The sequence below is a fragment of the Pelodiscus sinensis genome, chromosome 6 (assembly GCF_052426305.1).
Source record: "Pelodiscus sinensis isolate ZL-2025 chromosome 6, ASM5242630v1, whole genome shotgun sequence".
Classification (NCBI taxonomy): domain Eukaryota; kingdom Metazoa; phylum Chordata; order Testudines; family Trionychidae; genus Pelodiscus; species Pelodiscus sinensis.
Genome location: NC_143057.1, coordinates 67,873,034 through 67,892,007, shown reverse-complemented (window position 1 = coordinate 67,892,007; position 18,974 = coordinate 67,873,034). Strand labels below are relative to the sequence as shown.

Below are 18,974 nucleotides of genomic sequence, written 5' to 3'. Positions count from 1 at the left end.
AGCTCTCCTACTCATATAAGTGCTGCCAACACAAGCCTTTAGGTTGGTGTCATTTGGGAGTGGCTAATTCACACCCGAGCAACACAAATTACATGGACATAAACAGGGCTCGACAATCTCTGTAATCTACTCGCCTGTGGCGAGATGATTACATCCCGGAAGAGCCGGGTTCGGGCGATCTGCGCATGCGCAGAATGATTTGTACATGCGCAGAATGCTGGACAGCGCAGCTGGCGACCGGGGCTCACCGTGGCTCAGCGAGCCCTGGACATAAATGATAGTGTGTAGATTCTAACAGCCATACTGGCTCTATCTAGTCCAGTATCCTGTCTTCTGACTGGCCAATGGCAGGTGCCCTAGAAGGAATGAACAATCAGCAAGTGATCCACCCCATTGCCCATTCCCAGCTTCGGACAGATGCTAGAGAATACCATATCTGCCCATCTTGACTATTAGCCATTGATGATGAATCTATCCTGCATGAACTTAGGCTACGGCTAGACTGTGAGGTTCTATTGGACATTTTTCCGATACTTTTGTCAGAAGATGCTTTTCCAAAATTTGGCCTGTCTAGACTGGGCCAAATTTTGGAAAAAAAACCCTCTTTCGGAAGCCCCCTTCTTCCATGTGGAATGAGGAATACAGCCGGTCCCTGAGTTACGAAAGCATTATGGACCAAATGCTTAGCCGTAACTTGGAACCCATTGAGTTACATTGTGACCGTGCTGTTTGTAAGCGTGGGTCGCGTTTGTAACTTGGAGCCCGGATGGTCATAAGTCAAGGTGGCCGTAAGTTGGGGACCGGCTGTACAGGGGCTTCCGAAAGAGTGTGTTTGCTCTCCCACAAAGCAGAGGAAGTTTTTTTCGGGATACCTGACACACACACGCACACATACCCCCCAGCCTAGCTGTACCGTCAGATAGCTCTCTTTTGAACCCTGTCACAGTTTTGGACTGCACAGCATTCTCTGGCAAGGAGTTCCATAGGTTGACTGTGTTGTGTGAATACTTTGTTCTAAACCTGCTACTTATTAATTTCATTTAGTGACCCCTAGCTCTTGTTATGGGAAGGAGTGAATAATTCTTTATCACTTTTTCCACACCAGTCTCAATTTTTGTTAGGGCTCTATAATAGCCTCCCCTCAACTGGCTCTTTTCCAAACCAAAAAGTCTGTCATTGTCTTCTTTCCTCAGAAGGCAGTTCTTCCATACCCCTAATCCTTTTGTTGCCTTTTTTTCTGAACTTTTTCCAATGCCAAGATAGCTTTGGAGGGGAGGAGGGAGGAGGTGGAGAATGGTTGGAGCTACCACATCTGGGGACAGTGTTCACAGATGTGGGCATACCATGGAGTTATACACAGGCAAGAAGATATTCTCTATCCTTCAATGATTCCCAACAAGCTGTTTGCTTCTTTGACTGCTGCTGTGCATTGAGTGGCTGTTTTCAGAGAACTACCCACAATGACTCCAAGATCTCACCAGAGGTCACAGCTAATTTAGTCCCCATGGGGGATCTCTGGCAAGTGGGGCACTAGCGAGGGCCCAGGCGAAGAGGGAAGCAGTGAAAGCGGGCAGTGCAGAGGAGACGCACAGCTTAATTCCACTTCCCCGGGTTAATCGGCAGGCGGTTGCGTCCAGCCCTTCACGCCGCCATTCGTGTGTGGAAGTGGGGCTGGGTGAGGCGTCAGGAGCAGCCCCGCACGCAGCGCGGCGGGCGCCCAGCCCGCACCAAGCCCCGCCCCGGGCCCGTGTGATCTGGGGGCGGAGCGGGGCGGGACTCCGCAGCGTCTCTGTGTCTCTTGCCCGCGATCGCTGCCTCCTTCCCGAGCGCCGCTGGCAGCCGGGCCCGGCGCCCCGGACCTCAGGTAGGGCGGCGGGGAAGCGCTGGGGCCGACCCCGTTCGCTGAGCAGCCGGGGCAAGGCCAGCCCGGCCCAGTTCGTCGCGCTGCAGCCGGGCCAGCTCCTCTCTCCCCGCGGGCCCTGCCGGTGCAGCGCGCTCGCCCCCCGCCAGGGCCAGGGCGGAGCGGGGGAAGCGGCGGCATCGCCCTGGCTGGCTGGTGCGGTCTCAGGGGACGGGGGCGCCCCGAGCGCGTGCCGCGCCGCAGCGGGTGCGGTCGGTGCTGTCTGCGCGCGAGGTGCGCGGCGCGAGGGGAGGCGGGATTGTGACGCCGCTGCCCAGAGTGTGCGCGCGGGGCGCTGGGCTGCGCGCTGCTTGGGGCCCGCCGCAAGGCTGTCGCTTCTGCCTCTGTTGGCACAAGCTTTGCCTTGCGTCAGGGGGCACGTGTTCCGGCTGGTGTAAATTGCGTGTGCGTGGGGGGGGGCAGAGCCGACTCGGCGGAGCGCCTCACCTGCAGGGTGCGGGGGCTCGCTGAAGGGCGTTGGTAGGGAGGATCTGTTGTGTACTGTGAGTCAGTGTGGGATACAAAGGCAGTGTTGGAATGTGCAGCGTTGTATTGCATAGGGATGTGTGTGCAGAGCCGTGTTGTGCTGCACTTTTTCCATGTGTGTCCATTGTAGAACATCTGACGTGTGTAATGGTTGTGCTGTCTGAAGGTGTACAGCGTTTGCTATGTATGTACAAGTGCAATGATAGGGCACAGATTATAGACAGTGTGACATGCTGGCAGGGTATCTTATCCCTATAGTTAAATACCCACATTACAGCAAACTCGAAACTTTTTGTGTGTATAACACACACACACACACACACACACACACTCTCACACTCTCTCTCTCTTTCACAAGACCTCAGGGATAAGACGACAACTTAAGGCTTAACATTGAGTGGACAGCCCTAATACCTTTATTCTTCTTAATCTAATTTTAGTTCTAGTTACTTTCTTTCTAGTAAGAAAAGCCAAGGGGGACTGTTACATCCTGCCAGTTCTCTGAAGATATACTTCCATCACCCTTGAGCCATGGAATTACTCTGTGCAGCAGAGTGTAGTGTTTGCAGTAGGACTGTATAGGGGTGGGGTTGGAGAAGGGAGCAGAGTCCACATGTGCAGTGCACAAGTAGTTGGTGCTATCTTTGCCTCATGGGCAAGAGTGCTTTGGGTGGGGTGGGAGACCTTGGTGCTTCTGCAGCTAAAGGCCTGACTCCACTTTCTACTCAGAGCCCTATATATAGGGCATGTATGCATGCAGATCTTCTTTCATACAGACCTACTCTTCTTTCCCCATCCCCCACCACTTGGCTTGTGGGTTGCATAAGGGGTAAAGTGGAGTTGAAGACAAGCCCTTATATGACACAGAAAGGAATTTCTCAGCTGGCCTACTCTGCTGCCTCTTCTTTTCCCCAAATTACACCCATTTTCCTCATGTTGGGATCAGTTCCCCCGTTAATATATAAAAACTTAAAAAATGCATTGGGAGAGGTGCTGGGCAGTGGGAGGGGCACCCTTTTAAGGTTAGAGACAGTTTAGGAGTGAAATAATCTATTTAACATAGATATTAATGCTCATACATCTTCAGAAACCTGAAAGTAATTAGGTTTGCTGAAGTATATTTCTTATCCATGCAATCACTAAACTCAAGAAATCATTCAAAATCTCGGCACCAACCCTTTGCTTGGTCATCTCACTTCCCATTCCTTTTAATGTCCAGATTAAAACACATACACTGCAGCTCCACAACAAATTCCTTTTCAACATGTAACCAAGCACAGTGCTCATCATCTAGTTCTTTAGGTTCTGCATCTGAGTGCCGCTTTAGGACAGTGGTGGGCAACCACACACACGACCCATCAGGTTCTGTGCGTGGCCCATGAGACGGTTCTCTGTGTTCCATCCACATAGTTTTTTTCCTACTGGTAAAATGACACTGGATAAAGCCAAGGCACGGGAGGTGAGGTACGTGCTGATTACATACACTGCTAACTTTGAGAGTCTGACGCTCGCTCTGCATCCAGTCAAAGTACTGCTGTGATTCAATCCGCACATCACACAATTCTAGGTATACAAGTGGCGTTAGCAAAACTATTTTTCTCGGGGAATTGTCTTGGTTATAACCATATTGTAATAAGAGCGGGGGGGAGGGGCTCTTCTACATCTCAAAAGCAGGGAGCTTGGCACTAGCCTGGGACTCAAGCAGTCCCCTGTTGGCCCAGTGCTCCCCATGGAGCTTCTGCCTTTGAAATGTAGCAGGAGCTAGCAGAAGGCTACATTTCAAAGGCAAAGGTGCCCTTATCAGTTAACCGAATAGTCGATGCAAATTGCATATACTACTTGATTAGTTGATTAACTGAAATTTAACATCCTTACTAGGAGGTTAATAAGCAATGGAGGGTGGTACTTTTCAGTCATTTTAAGATGGAGGGAGGGAGATGAGGCAACAGTATTTACATCAGTTAGTGGATAACTGAAATTATTTTTGTTGCATAGCACTGCTGGCATTGTAACATGGCTCTTCTTATCTTTTCTCTTTTGAGCAGCCATATGCTGCTTACTTGGCCACCAGCCTTAAACAATCAGACACATGCTTTTACAATAAAGATGGATTGGCTGACTGACTGGTAATACTCAGTTCAGTTGTCTGGTGACATTAGCAGGAAATTTGAGGCAAGTCTGGTGTATGAAGCAGTATAGTTTGGCTTTTAATAGCCATTTATCTTGAATTCACATTACACTTGTATATAATGAGTTAAGAGCATTCATAGCTTTCAGCATTTGTTAGCATGTGGGAATGAGTTTGAAAAGAAGTAAAAGGGTGATGTACCCAGAGAGGACATCTATTAGAAATTGTAATACGGTTACTGAACTGGACAACAAAGCATTGGGACCTTTGTGCTTTCCCCTTATGTTCCCACTGTTAAGTTTTGAGAAATTATTTCAGTGTCTAAATATTACCTTTTTATCTGGAATGTCATGTTACAAGGTAATCTAGTATTAATTTAACCCTTGCAAAAATTTTGACTATGACATGGGTTTAGTTCTAAATTTTCATTTTGAATTGCATTAAATAGGTGGTGGGGGGTTTTTTTTTTTTGGTTGTCTTTGTTTTTTTCCCCCTAAATTTTGCATTGTGTCCTGACATAGTGGTTGAACTTAGGATAATATAGTTTCAGAAATGGCACATTCAGAAACCTAAAGATTTGTATTTTCATGTACTTTAGCATACATCATAATAACAAACATGCTTCTGTTTTGCTATAAAAGTAAAACTGTGTAGGTAAAACTAACATAATAGCAGAGAACGTTTTGTCTAAGCAAAGTGGTGTATTATCTTAAGATCTCATTAAAATATTTGTAGAATATAATGAATTTTGTGATATGTAAAATAACTCAGATGCAGAAAACTTAAAATTAACAGGGTATTTGAAGTTTTTATTGCATGAAGTTCTGGAAATCAGGTGTTCCAAAATTAAAAATGTCATCTTAAAGTGAAACTGATCATTGTTAAAATGAAACTTACTTTATCATTTGTATTGACACTTGCATGCAAAAAGTAAGATTGCATAAATAATTGCAAGAAAAGCAAATATTCTAAAATACTCATTTTTAAGAAATCTGAGTTATTAGCAATGTAGGGAAATATATTTATAAAGTATGGTTTTCTTTTTCATTTGTCACAATCTGGTATCCCAATCCATTTAATTGAACTGCTTATAACTGTAGCAAACATGAATGCCTGTGACGGTTAGAAACAACATTTTAGTAGTACATGCAAGGAGATGTTTTTGAACTGTTAATAGATGGTTAAATGTAGGAAAAGGGATACAATACCATTTAAGGCAATTTGTAAATCTTCAAGAAAAATTAAATCTGTCAAACACATTATTTGTGAATATCGTGTAGTAATACATGAAAGTATTTCAAGGAGAATATTGAATTTTCTTAAATAGCCTTATATCCAGCTTGTTTCTTTCAACTGTTTTCACTGTCTGTTCATGCAAGTTAACTTTTAAAAAATGTATTTGTCCAAAACTATATTAAGGTTAACTGATTAAGAGTGTGTGGAGCCGGAGAGCTGGTGTACAGGCAAGGGCTGCTCCAGCTGTATTGCTTCCAGCTCTGCATGGGGCCAGGAAAGCCACTGCCGCTTCCAGAGCCACTTCTTCATGGAACTGCTGGCAGCCCTGCACAGGAGCCTGGTGGGCTGGAGCAACCCTCCACCCATGGTGGACTGCTCTCCTGGGTACCGTTTAACCATTACCTGGTAATCACCCAGTAAGAGTGATGCTTACCAGATAACAAGCTACCCATTAATATCCCTATTTTGAAGTCTCTGAATAAATTATATACTCAATCATGCCAGTCTAGTCCACTCACTGTGACATCTACAGGATGAGCTAGTGGCATGTGCTAATTCTTTGGGCCATCTTGGTCTGTTACTTAGCCTGAACATCTTGTTATATTTTGTCCTTGAAGAATGGGCAGGCTATGTTTGGTTTGGTTTGTAGGAATCTGGTTGTTTTGAATGTCTTCGGTGTTCTCTCTGCCAACTATTCCGTCTTTACTAGTGTTTGTCTGGATCTTGTTGTAACTGATACTTCATGGTCCTTTATTATGATTAAGTTATTCCAGGCAACTTTTCTCCTCATTGCCTGAAAGCAATGGTTTCCAATCTTTTAGAGCATACAGACCCCTTTTTAAGCTATTAAAATTTCATGGACCCTCTCTGGGGGAGGAAAAAAAAGAACAGAAAATAAGCAAAGAAAAATAAAGGTAAGGATTGGACCCACCACTTATTTTTAAACTTTCCATGGACCCCCTGCAGTACAGTCGCAGACTACAGGTTGGGAACCACTGCCGTAAAGGGTTTTGCTACTTCACCTGTAACTGCAACTTGTCTTGCCTTTTGAGAGTTGCCATTCCTTGTTAGGTTGATAATGGTACTTAATACAGTAGTTTATAAAATTCTTGCACTTACTATTTAAGTTCAGTTTGACTTCAGTTCCATCTTTTGATTTTCAAGCAGCCATACTCTCAGGAGGTTTCTCTTCAGATTTTTTCCATCTTTGGTAACCCCCAGGCTCATGTCATGCTGCCTTATGTTTACTTCTGCCCTCTTATGCCTCTTCTTACAGAGCTTTCTATGTTATTTTCTTTCCAATCTGAATATATTTTTCTTACGGTAACATTTCAACTTTTCTTCTAAGCTGGTTGCTTTGTATATTTATGTATTTGTGGAACGATTGTCAGTTGATCATGAATGTGTGCAACTCATAGGTATTATTATCCCTGAAGTTTTCTTTCCCTTTATACCCCTGTCAGCTGACGGTCAGGGCAGTGTCTGTGTGTGTGTGTGTGTGTGTGTGTGTGTGTGTGTGTGTGTGTGTGTGAGAGAGTTACCGAGAAAAAGGTTTAACGTCCGTGACTTTACTGCTAGGACCGGGGTCCCGTCGCAGAGGGCAGCCAACAGGCTGACAGATGCCCCGAATTTATAGGAAGAGCTTATTACATCTCAGATTTCAGCCGCTAGGATACAGGATCCCTTCGCAGCAGGCAGTCTAGGGAAGACTGAGAGATGCCCCAACGGATCTGTCACCTGGGAGTGACACAATCCAAACGCCCAAGCTCTTCCTATACCTGCCCCTTATGACCGGCTGAAGTTCTTTTAAATTGTGCTTGGTTCTATTACAGCAACTGAAGGAGTCAGGTTAAAATTTAAACAGTTACAGGTTTATTGTTACAGGGTAAACTTAGCTGTTAAATGCTACTACTGTGTTACAGATAACACAGCCACTACAAAGGACAGGACAGAAATTACACTAAGAAGTCACTTACAGGTACCATGAAACCCTTTTGGTTCGCTGAGCTCTTATTAAATGCATGCAAAATAGACACCTAGCAGGTATACATTCTCACATCTGCGTTCCAGACTTGGCGTGGCATTCTCTCAATCCCTCGGGAAGAAGTAGGACGAGGTTGGGCGTCCCACAGACCTCGGGAGACAATCAGTACCTGCCAGCAGGTGTAGATGATTGGAGCTCAAATGGGGTGGGCTACTAAACCCCTCTTTATACCCCTTGGGTCATGTAGGCTTCTTCCTGGTCTCAAGTGGCCAATTAGGAAAAATGGCTTTGAACACCAAGTTTTCCAAGAAGGGTGCAAAGCATAATTCACACCTGGGAAAATGCAGACAATGGGCACCTCTGGTATGTGATGGGCGAAGATTCCTCTCCTGGGACAGTGCAGGTGTGTCAATTACTGGTACTAGCCATCAGGGCGACGGGAGCCCTGAGTCGTCAGTTAGCCCAATTACTGTCTGGTTTCTGTTTATGGGAGAGTCAGGGACAGGCAGCATACTTGCGTTCCCAGGGCATCAAAGGCTAACTGCCTTTCTCTTGCTCTCAGGGGGAGGGGGGGACAGAAACCAAGATGGGGTTCATGTCTGGCTACAACCCCCCATTACCACCACCCGCAGAACGCAGGATCTGTCTGTTCAGGAAAAAGATGTCTGGCAATTGTGGCTCTCATCTGTGGTTGGATACTTCATTTCGATTCCATTGAATCTATTTACTCGCAAATGAGACTATTATAGCAGTAACCTCTCTGATTCTGAAAGAGCTTATGAGCATGTTTCTCTTTTGATAAGATAATAAACTTAGAATATTCCATCCCACCTTTACCACCTGTAATTTTTTATTTTTCTTGCTAAGGAGTTTGGAATGTTGAGCCTACTGTGAACTGCAGCACAAAATGTTTTTCCAGAACCTGTGTACTGAAAGAATTCCTAATGGCAGTATTGATTTCAAATAAGATTATGGATAATTTTATAGAATGAATGAAGTACCAGTATCTTAATGTCCACTTATGTCATCCTGTCCCATTTTTAATTTTGACTCAGCACTTCTGAATACTGTTTTCAGCTTCAGTCAAAAGTACAGTTTATTAGAGCTTAGATGCATATTATGAAATGTTTTACGCTGGAATTTACCACCATTTGTTACAATTTTATTCTTGACTTTTAAATAAGACAGTAAAACAAAATATAATTTGAAATTGAGTTATATTGCCTCTTACTCTGAAGTGAAGAAATATTTTAAGATTCATTTGGCAGGGCACTCTATCCAAGCTGATTACAGATTTGCATGAATAGAGTATTCAGAACTATAATTTGTTGCATTAAGTTGATAATTATAAGTCTTCATAATTTCAGTTGTATTCAGACATACAGTTCCTCAGTTAGTTGTATTTGCATGGTTTCAGTTGTCTTTTGAGAAATACTCATATTTGGTTTGTTGGATGTGGAACCAAGCAGGAAAATTAATAGGCCTGTTTTTTCCCTAGGTCTTCTGGATGGTGTGAAGTCATATATCTTGGGGGTTTATTTTGGGTGAATTTTATTTCTTTCAGCTATGTGGTTCAGCTATCCTGATGTATATTTCTGTATACTTACTTAGCTCTAGAATGGATATAATCTTTTCAGACAAATAAACAGTTCTTATGTAAGTGTATAATTCCATCAGGAGATTTAGAGCCATCAAAACATACCAGAAATTTCCACATCATACATATTTTGTGTATGTGTGAAACATACATATACAAAACATTTTAATGATTATAAAGTAAACAATCTACATTTTGTTTTTCTCATTTAATAAATATGTGAAAACTGTTTCTTTTACAAGATTACAGTATTTTACAGCTAACAGCCAACATACAGAATCTGTTTGGGCTGCTTTGGCTTTCCTTTGCCATAGCCATGTGTATTAAACACACCAAAGTAACTTTGCTACATTCTTTAGCAAATTGCAATAGAAATAAAATTCATGTGGTTTGTGTTTATATATTTTATGCACTTAAAGTATTAAAATGAGTAAAGAATAAAATCACCCCTTCTATGACCATACTCCTACAGTATGTTGAATGTATAAATTCCTTTTTTTTCCAGGATGTTCTTAAATACAAGCATACCAAAGTGAATTGGTAGATTCAAGGACTGTAACATTGTTACCAATGTGGTTTTTTCCCCCTCTCTATTTGGTGCAGTTGACACCTTGGCCTGGATCTTTTTATGAACAAATTATCTGTGGGAGCTTAAGCCATATTGAAGAGATTTCTGAGCAATCTGGCTTAGCTCTTTATATTGATGGTGTATAATGATTGCATTACCTCCTGTGCATCACTCTACTTCATCTGTGTCTTTTGGTTCCAATTAAAGAACGGCATGAGTCAGATGTCTTAATGTTCAATCCACAGCTTGGACAGGGAGTGCATAAGCCAGAGGTGGAATACTGAAGAAGATGCATGTAGAATGTAAGGGAGGGAGAGCATGCAGGGAATGGAAAGTGATGCACCAAGAGAAAATGGTGTTCATAGTGGATGTGATGGACTGCATGGTAGTTTTACATAATTCCTACATGCACCTACACCCCCTCCAGCCTTTGCAGATCAACACTGCCTCCTCAGAGTTCCATAGCCACCTCTTCCAGGGGGAAATCACAGGTAGGCTCACACTCAACCCCAGGGATGCATCATGAAGAAAAGGCTGTCCTTTTCACAATTGTGATCTCTTCTCTCCTCACTCCCACCTCCAAGCTTCTGCCCTGGACTTCTTTTTTTCTTTTGTCCCTGCTGTTCCCTAAATAATGATGCATGATTTCTGAACACTAGTCTCTTCAGTGCTTGGGTTGGGGGTAGGAGGGTAGGGCAGGGCAACAGGCAAGCACACTGAATGCAGGGCCACCTCATTGAAAGCAATGTGCATGACTCTCAGAACTGGTCAGAGCGCTGATACAGAGGCATCGGAGGGGGAGTGGGAAATGAGTGTAGTTGACAGGATTAACCGATAAAGTTAAGGCTTATGGGTTAATTGTGTAGTAAACTGCTGGCTGCCGGGCTGCGGTGGCTGTCAGAGCTCAAGCTGGCTGTTCCCAGTGGCTCATCTCTGGCAGCCATAGTGGCTCAGGTGGCAGCAGCAGGAGGCGCCTTCCTCCCACCTCTCCCCCCAGTAATAACTGCTGGCTGGGATTCTATGCTCCCCCCTGTGCCCCCACCCATGGGGGCACAAGATGTGCTAGGGGAGGGAGGAGATGCAAAGGAGGAGAGCTGATTTCCCCACCCACACAGCAGTAACTCCCATGCTCCCTTGAGGGGGCAGCCTTGCTGTGGTGAGTGCAGGGGTGGGGTGGGAGCAAAAGGGTGTTGGGTGAGGGCATGGTGGGGTCATGGGGCAAGAGGTTGTTGGCATGGGTTGTAGGATTCAGAGTTTAAGAGTCAAAGGGCATGGGGTGTAGGAGTGGGGGGGGTGGTCCAAAGGGTGTTAGGCACTGGGGAGCAAGGAGCTGGTTTGGGGCTAGGTGGACCGATAACATTTTATTTGCATATTCATTATTTGTGTAATGAATATGCAAATAAAATGTTGCCAGTGCACCAAATTTTTACTAATGGGTTTGCCGGTCCGTGGTATACAAAAGATGGGGAACCACAGGTCTACACGTTACCATCCTTATTACACCCTGTGGCACTGCAGCGTAAAGCTTAAATAAGCTTTATACTGCAGAGCCCACAGTAAAGCCTCCTCGCCTGGAGCAGAGCTGGCAAGGGAAGCTGGTAGCAGCCTTTTGGACTCTGAGTAGACCGAGGGAGGCACTGTGAGGAATAACTGATGTTGAGGCAGTAAAACCGAAAAGCAGGGAGGGAAACTGGGGGAGGGAGTTTGCGTCTAGAGGACTGTGGAAGGTTGCAGAATGTGTTTAGGAGAGTCTGAGAGACAGGAGACAGATGGGGGGACATGAGGGGAAAATGTGAGGGGGAAGAGAGGACAAATATGGGAGAAGGGCACATGAAATAAAAGACTGAGGCTACGTCTAGACTGCAAGCTTCTTTCAAAAGAAGCTTTTCCAGAAGAGAGCGTTCATACAGCAAAAGTGCACCAAAAAAGTGATCTGCTTTTTCGAAAGATAGTGTCTGCATTGATTAGATGCTATCTCACATTTAAGTTGTAATTGCTATGTACGGAGTGGTTACCAGGGCACTTGTGCTTTTTCCTGGAGGCCTCCTCTTTTGTAAAAAACTCCTCTTCCCTGTCTACACATGCCTCTCCAAAAGAGCTCTCTTGGAAAAAGGCTTCTTCCTCGTAGCAAGAGGTTTGCAACTGTCAGAAACCCTCCTACATTTGTTCGACTTTCTGTTGAAAGGACACAATTGCAGTGTGGACAGAGGTGTAGTTTTTCCAGAAAAATGGCTGTTTTTCTGAAAAATTCTGCACTGTAGTCATACCCTGAGATGGAGAGGTGAAGCCATTGTAGCTATACGCAAAGGGAATGTGGAAGAGTAACTTGGCAACTCCACCACGTAGTAGAGGATAAGTAGTGACTTTCTCCTTCCAAGCGAACATGAGGAAATTGTATATTTTTTTCATTAAGGTTGAATTTTGAATCTGAGATCTTGTGCACAAATTGTGAATCAGGAAGCTCCCCATTGTTTTCCTCTGCCTTTTGAATTACATGATTTCCTCCTGATTGTGTGATTTTTTTTTTTTTAAGTTAGCCTCATGATGTAGGAGCCCAATTCCAGATGTATGCATGGTGGTTTTTCAGTTCTTTATCTGTTACCCTCCTTCATTCCTCCCAATGCAATTTTCGATTCGTTCTTCAGGTCCACCCTCCTCAGTCTCAGAATAGAGGCCAGTAGCATACCCTTAGAGTATGATAAAATAGTTCCCCTGGTGGCAGATAATAGGAATCTTGTCAGATACAGATGCTATTCAGTAATGGAATTCAGAACTGTGCTTCTCGGAAGAGCTTGCCCGGCTATTTCCCCATTCTCTTTCATGTCCTAGGATCTGGGAAGCCATAGAGGGACGCTCCTTTTTGATGAACCACTGAAAATGAATTGACCTGAGAGAGCCACCTGTTATCATTCCATACCTGGAAAAGAAGAAAGATGTGTGGGTTTACATGTTGATGTGACAGTCAATGATTAATCATTTTAAAATAAATTAAATAAAACACTTTTTGAAATAGCTAAAATTTCTAACACAGTCACAAAAGGAAGTGAAAATTTAGTTGCCCACAAGTGTGTGCCATCTAACCCTCTGCCTACAGGCATGTATATTTCTACTACTGATACTGTACACCACAACAGTAATTCTTTGCTCCAAGGATTCCAGCTTTCCAGCACCTAATTTATTGTGCTGTTACCTCCATTTACACCATACTTCTATGCCAGATACCCACAAGTAATACCATTGAGAGTGGATTAAGTGGAGAAAGGGCTGTGAAATGAAGATTGAAGGGCAGTCTGGCGTGTGTGTGTGGTTTTTTTAATGTACCAAGAGTGAACAAAAGCTAGAGTCAGTACCTCTCCTTGTCTTACTGTAAGGTGTTTCTTGTAAGTATATGTTTCCTGTGGTCATACTGGAGTGTGAATTTTTAGGTTTGTGATATTCTGGGAAGTGTCATTCAGTAGCATTTTGTTGCTGTTGCATACGTTTGTGATGTGGTAAATGAAAATATGCTGGTGGTTTACATGGATTATTGCATTACATGTGAATGAGTTGGGAGGTTGTTCTTTTGTATTGAAAAAGTTGTTTACATTTTTTGGGGGAGGGGCATGGTTTATGAAAAGGGTTCATGAAACAGTCCAGAGGACACTCTCATCATGATACATAAGTGTTTCATTTCTGAAAATATACAAAGGTATATTCAGATGTGGCTTTTTGCTGTAGTCTTTGGTCAAGTAGCTTATTGGTTGAATTTTTCAAGCATTTACTCCAGTTTTTTCCTGTTCACGGTTGACTATATCTAGAAATTACCTTTAACTACATTAATGGGTTGTGAAAATGGCTTTACAGCAAATGAGAGTAACACTTTTAGAACAAACAGATTAAAAGATTTCAGCTTTAGGGAGTGGAAAGAGTACTTATGTTGTGCTTTGTCCAGTTAAAATAGCACCATACAAAATGAACGCTATACTTGAATTCATTGAATGCATTGTTTGCAGAAAAGCAACATAAAAATATTCCATCTCAATACTTATGTCATTTTTAGTTAAAACAGGCCAAGTAATTCTGAGAGAGAGAAATGAAGTGCATTTGATACGCTTACTATAAGACACTGTGTAGAATGAGAGATGAGGCAGAATAGAGAGGTGCTGCCTGCATTCTCCTACCCTAGTAAGTTAGGAGTGTTAAGCCTTCTGAGATAATCCTGCTTATCTGAAGGCTTTATACGTATTTTTGTTTGTATTTCTAATTCAGCTCTTTTTTATTTTTAGGAGAGTAGAGTTGTATTTAAAATGGAAGTTGACATAAATGGAGAGACCAGAACAACCATAGCTACGCTTCCCTTACCTATTGCAGAGGTGAGTTCCACAGGCAAAGTGGAAGCAGAGAAACCTCGATGCTCCAGCACCCCATGCTCACCAATGCGACGGACTGTTTCAGGCTATCAGATCCTTCACATGGATTCTAACTACCTGGTTGGCTTCACAACTGGTGAGGAGCTCTTGAAATTAGCCCAGAAGTGTACAGGAAGTGAAGAAAATAAAGTGGAAGCTATGCCCACCGTGCGCTCCAAACAACTTGATTCAGGACTGACACGTTCCTCACGGTTGTACAAAGCTAGAAGTAGGTACTATCAGCCATATGAGATTCCAGCTGTAAATGGAAGAAGGAGACGACGGATGCCGAGCTCAGGGGATAAATGCACTAAGGCTTTACCATATGAACCCTACAAGGCACTTCATGGTCCTCTGCCTCTTTGTCTCCTCAAAGGTAAGAGGGCTCATTCTAAATCCCTGGACTACCTCAATTTAGATAAAATGAACATCAAGGAACCTGCAGACACAGAAGTGCTACAATATCAGCTCCAGCACCTTACACTAAGAGGGGACCGTATGTTTGCTAGAAATAACACATGAACTACCATGTGGAAGTTAAAGCCAACTCCTGATAATTTCTTCATTGCTGCAAAAATCCACTATTGTACTGTGTACATGACTGTCCACATTGTAGGTGGTTGTATCAGCTAAGTATTATCAGAACGTTATTTATTGAATTAAATTTTGAACACCCAAAATGTCTCAGATATTTGGAGGGGAAACATCTTTTCTGATCGATTAGCTTCTGAAGAAAATCTGACTCTAATTGGTGGACATTTCTTTGGGACACTTTTTAACAAAGAAAAGGCTTTTGTACAGGTATTTACGGTGATTTGACACTCAGAAATTGGTGATGGTGTCTGCTTGGTTGTTGCTAACTTGGCTTGCTATTGGAAGTTGCTGTCGAAGAAGCATCAAGTTCTCCTTTTGTCATTTTCTGTACTTTACACTAAAATGTATGTATGGTAATTTGTTGCATTACTGAAAAGAATGTGAAAGTGGCTGAATTGGACCACTTGTTATTTAAACTGGATTGTTTTAAACATTTTGAAAGTGGGTCTGTGCTAGAAAAAGATTTCACTGATGCAAATGAACAAATATTGAAAATTATCAAAGTTATTTTTAGTTTCTTTTTTTCTTCCTCTATTTTAAAAACTTAGGTTAAATAAGTATTTGGAATATTTTTTTTAAAAAAAAATCCAGTCTGGAAATGAAGATTTTCATCAAATTTACTTACAAGGATTATTTACTTGTAATAAACTTTGGTTTTTAAAATTTGTTTTGACATATAAGCAAGGACCCAATTTAGATTTCAACATTATAGATTAAAATGTCTACATTAGAAAGTAGCATTGAATGAAATTTGATTTTTTTAAAATATTTATTTGTATTACATGTATAAGTAATGGAAGGTGTTAAAAACACAACTTTAGCATTGGACTGGAAATTCCAGTTATTTGCAGCACTGAACACTTTTTAAAATTAAAAATCCAGATGCCTGAATTAATTTGAAGGAGTACAGTGCTTCTATAGCAACCTTGAAGTACTGAGTCTGGATTTAACAATGTATATCAAATGCACTGACTTAATTTGTTGCTTCATGACAGCAAATGCAATTTTAACTACTGCAAACTTAAATATGTTTGGAAAATAAATGTAGCTTGCCTCTGTAAAAGTACCATTTTTCATTCTTTGTCTTTTAAAGGTGCAAGTTATTACTGAGGGTGTGAAACCATGCTTGGTTCTGCTCAGTGAGCTATTTAGAAGTTAAAGATTTAAATAAGCACCGTGTCTATGAAATAGAAATAATTTATAATTGAACAGTCATACCTAGCACAATTTTGATTTTTTTTTTCCCAGAATGAATGGAAAGCACTAGTGCAGAATGTGGGTTGTGGAAAAACAAGAATTCTTTTCATCCTTTCACTTACTCCACAGTTGTAGTTGGCTACAGTAAAGAGCCTGTGGATAGTTTTGCATTCTACTGGTTTGATTAGTCTTTTAGGTATGTTAGAAATATTTATAGCTGATGTATATTTTAACGTAAACTGCACCTATGTAAACTTATTGTATTTAAGAATGATCTCTAAAGTAAACTATTCCTATATAGTCTCTAGTTTCACAAACAGAATACTGTCAGATGCCAAAGAGAGATGGGTTTTATGTTTAATGATTAAACACCACTATTTATTGATTTTTTTGACCCTATGAACTGTATTTCTGGCTATGAAATAAAAGGGTGGTGTAAAAATATATATTGTTGTGCAGTCCTTTTGTGCAGAAACTGGGAGGATACTACAAATAACAGTCCTGTATTAGCTTAGGACTGTATGAAGCACTATACTCTAAAGATCTGATTTTCAGAAAGTCAGATACAGGTGACCCTTGACTTGTGATGCGATTGGTTCCTGGGGAAGCATTGCAAGTCGGGGGCATTGTAACTCGAACCCTCATTGACGATTCGCACCGTGCACCGTTGTAAATGTGGGCCGAGGACGTAAGTCGGGGATTTTTGGCCCCTTCCGCACTTTTAAACAATAGTTGTAAGTGCGGGGGTCACAACTCGGGCAGTTGCAACTCAGGGGTTTCCTGTATCCAATTGTAAATATGCTTTTGTGCATGCTGCTGTTGCAGTAGTGTGCTACACATAGACTGGCAGGCTTGTGAGTAGCCAAATGCCAATGTGAAATACTAAGTCATCACATGCATCTAACTGTCCTTGGCTCATGAAATCAGATGCCTGTGTTCATCCATGGTAACGATGTACACCAATTAGGCATGAAATTGCACATGCCTTTATACATACACAAGTGAATGTCTGATGCTTTGAGGATGCTCTATCAGTTTCAGAGTACATAAAGTGGCTCTTGTATTTTATTTACAAAAAATCAAAATTACAATCCAGTGAAATCCCTTGCAGTTTTCTTGCATTCCTGGTGCAGTGTCTGCCATTTAACATAATCTTGTCAAATCAGGGAAGATGAATTAGTTCTTGCACTCCTAAAATGGGTTAAAATGTAATCTGAATAATACTGAACTGAGGAAGTGAGAACCTCATAGGTCAATGTTTCTGAAAGTGTTCCGCGGAATCACACTCAGAAACAAATTAACTGGCTGCCCCGGTTTGTTTATTTATCGGTGCCGCAGCTCTGGAGCCTTGCTGTTCTCATTGGCTCAGTTTCATCCTTTACAGCCAAGGGCAGCTGCGGGAAGTGGCATGGGGTAGGCCACTTCTTCCTGCAGCTCCCTTTGGCTGCAAAGGACGAAATGGAGCCAATGGGAGCCACGAAGCTCTGTGACCGTGGCGCCGATAAATACATGGGGGCGGCCAGTTAATGTGTTTCTGAGAGTGATTACGTGGAACACTTTCAGAAACACTGTCATAGGTTATCTTGAATACAGAGTCTTGGTCTATAATAATCTACCAGTAGAAAAAGAATCTTTGAGTAGGCAAAGTCTTTTACAAATGTAACTTCATAATAAACTAGAAATGTGTTGTTTACTGGTGTACTGAGAGCAGCTTTAAATTCTTGGGAGCATTATAGGGCTTTCTGAAGCCTAGAGAAACAATGGTTTCACTTAAAGCAGAGTGAAACCATTAGCTTTAACCATTCACTTAGGCTGTGTCTAGACTGGCAAGTTTTTCCGCAAAATCATCTGCTTTTGCGGAAAAACTTGCCAGCTGTCTACACTGGCTGCTTGAATTTCCGGAAAAGCACTGATGATCTCATGTAAAATCATCAGTGCTTTTCCGGAAAAACTATGCTGCTCCCGTTTGGGCAAAAGTCTTTTTCCGAAAGACTTTTGCGCAAAAGGGCCAGTGTAGATAGCATAGTACTGTTTTTCGCAAAAAGCCCCGATTGCGAAAAAGGCAATCGGGGATTTTTTGCGGAAAACCACATCTAGATTGGCTATGGACGCTTTTCCGCAAAAAGTGCTTTTGCGGAAAAGCATCCTGCCAATCTAGACGCGCTTTTCCGAAAATGCTTTTAACAGAAAACTTTTCCGTTTAAAAGCATTTTTGGAAATTCATGCCAGTGTAGACGTAGCCTTAGCTTATTCAAGGAAGTAAATGTTGTTTAAGTGCATACATACAAATTCTTACATATAGTGCAGAGACTAATATTTGTAATAAAAATAATTAAAACCAGCTCAGAATTCAGCTTTGCCCTTCATATATTCCAATTAGGTTCAATATGTCAATCAACCAGGCAAAAGAGATACATACATGATAGTTTATTCAAAAGTCTAATCAAACCAAAACACTTGTAGCAGGATGTGAGTTTTGACAAACTCTGGCTGTTGTAACAGGTTGAGGTTCTAGCCTGTAATCAGTGTCAGTTTTGTCAGTGACCTCGATGGAGTCAGGAGTTCACCACAAGTTCCGAGGCTCAGCTCAGACTCTCCTGCTACTGATCTCAGAAATCAGATTTCAAAAGCAGATAATGGGAAGAACTCCATCTAAGCAGACATCAACTGCAGAAGCAGCGCATAAGGCAGCCTTTTAAATAACTGTTGAAGACCATGCAGAGCTTTAAAGACTGTGTTAAGCATCTTGAATTTCACTCGGAAGTGACTGGTTAGTGAGTAGGATATACAAAACACACTCGCAGGGGCACTTTGAAAGCACCAATTGAAGCTTTCACAAGCTCTTCAAGAACTCCTCCCTTGACACCTCTTCTCATCGTTTCACTGACTCTCCTTT

The 18,974-nt window shown here is 42.3% G+C and overlaps 1 protein-coding gene across 1 annotated transcript; it reads left to right on the top strand.

Moving 5' to 3' along the window:
- Positions 1 to 1,746: 1,746 nt before the first annotated feature.
- Positions 1,747 to 16,522, top strand: MACIR (macrophage immunometabolism regulator). Its single transcript, XM_075932054.2, has 2 exons — positions 1,747 to 1,864; positions 14,165 to 16,522. The coding sequence occupies exon 2, from the start codon at positions 14,186 to 14,188 to the stop codon at positions 14,807 to 14,809; it is 624 nt and encodes a 207-aa protein (XP_075788169.1). The 5' UTR covers positions 1,747 to 1,864; positions 14,165 to 14,185; the 3' UTR covers positions 14,810 to 16,522.
- Positions 16,523 to 18,974: the final 2,452 nt, after the last annotated feature.

What these genes read in the sequence shown, in the direction of transcription:
- MACIR (XM_075932054.2), top strand. Translation starts at nt 14,186, where the DNA reads ATGGAAGTTGACATAAATGGAGAGACCAGAACAACCATAGCTACGCTT.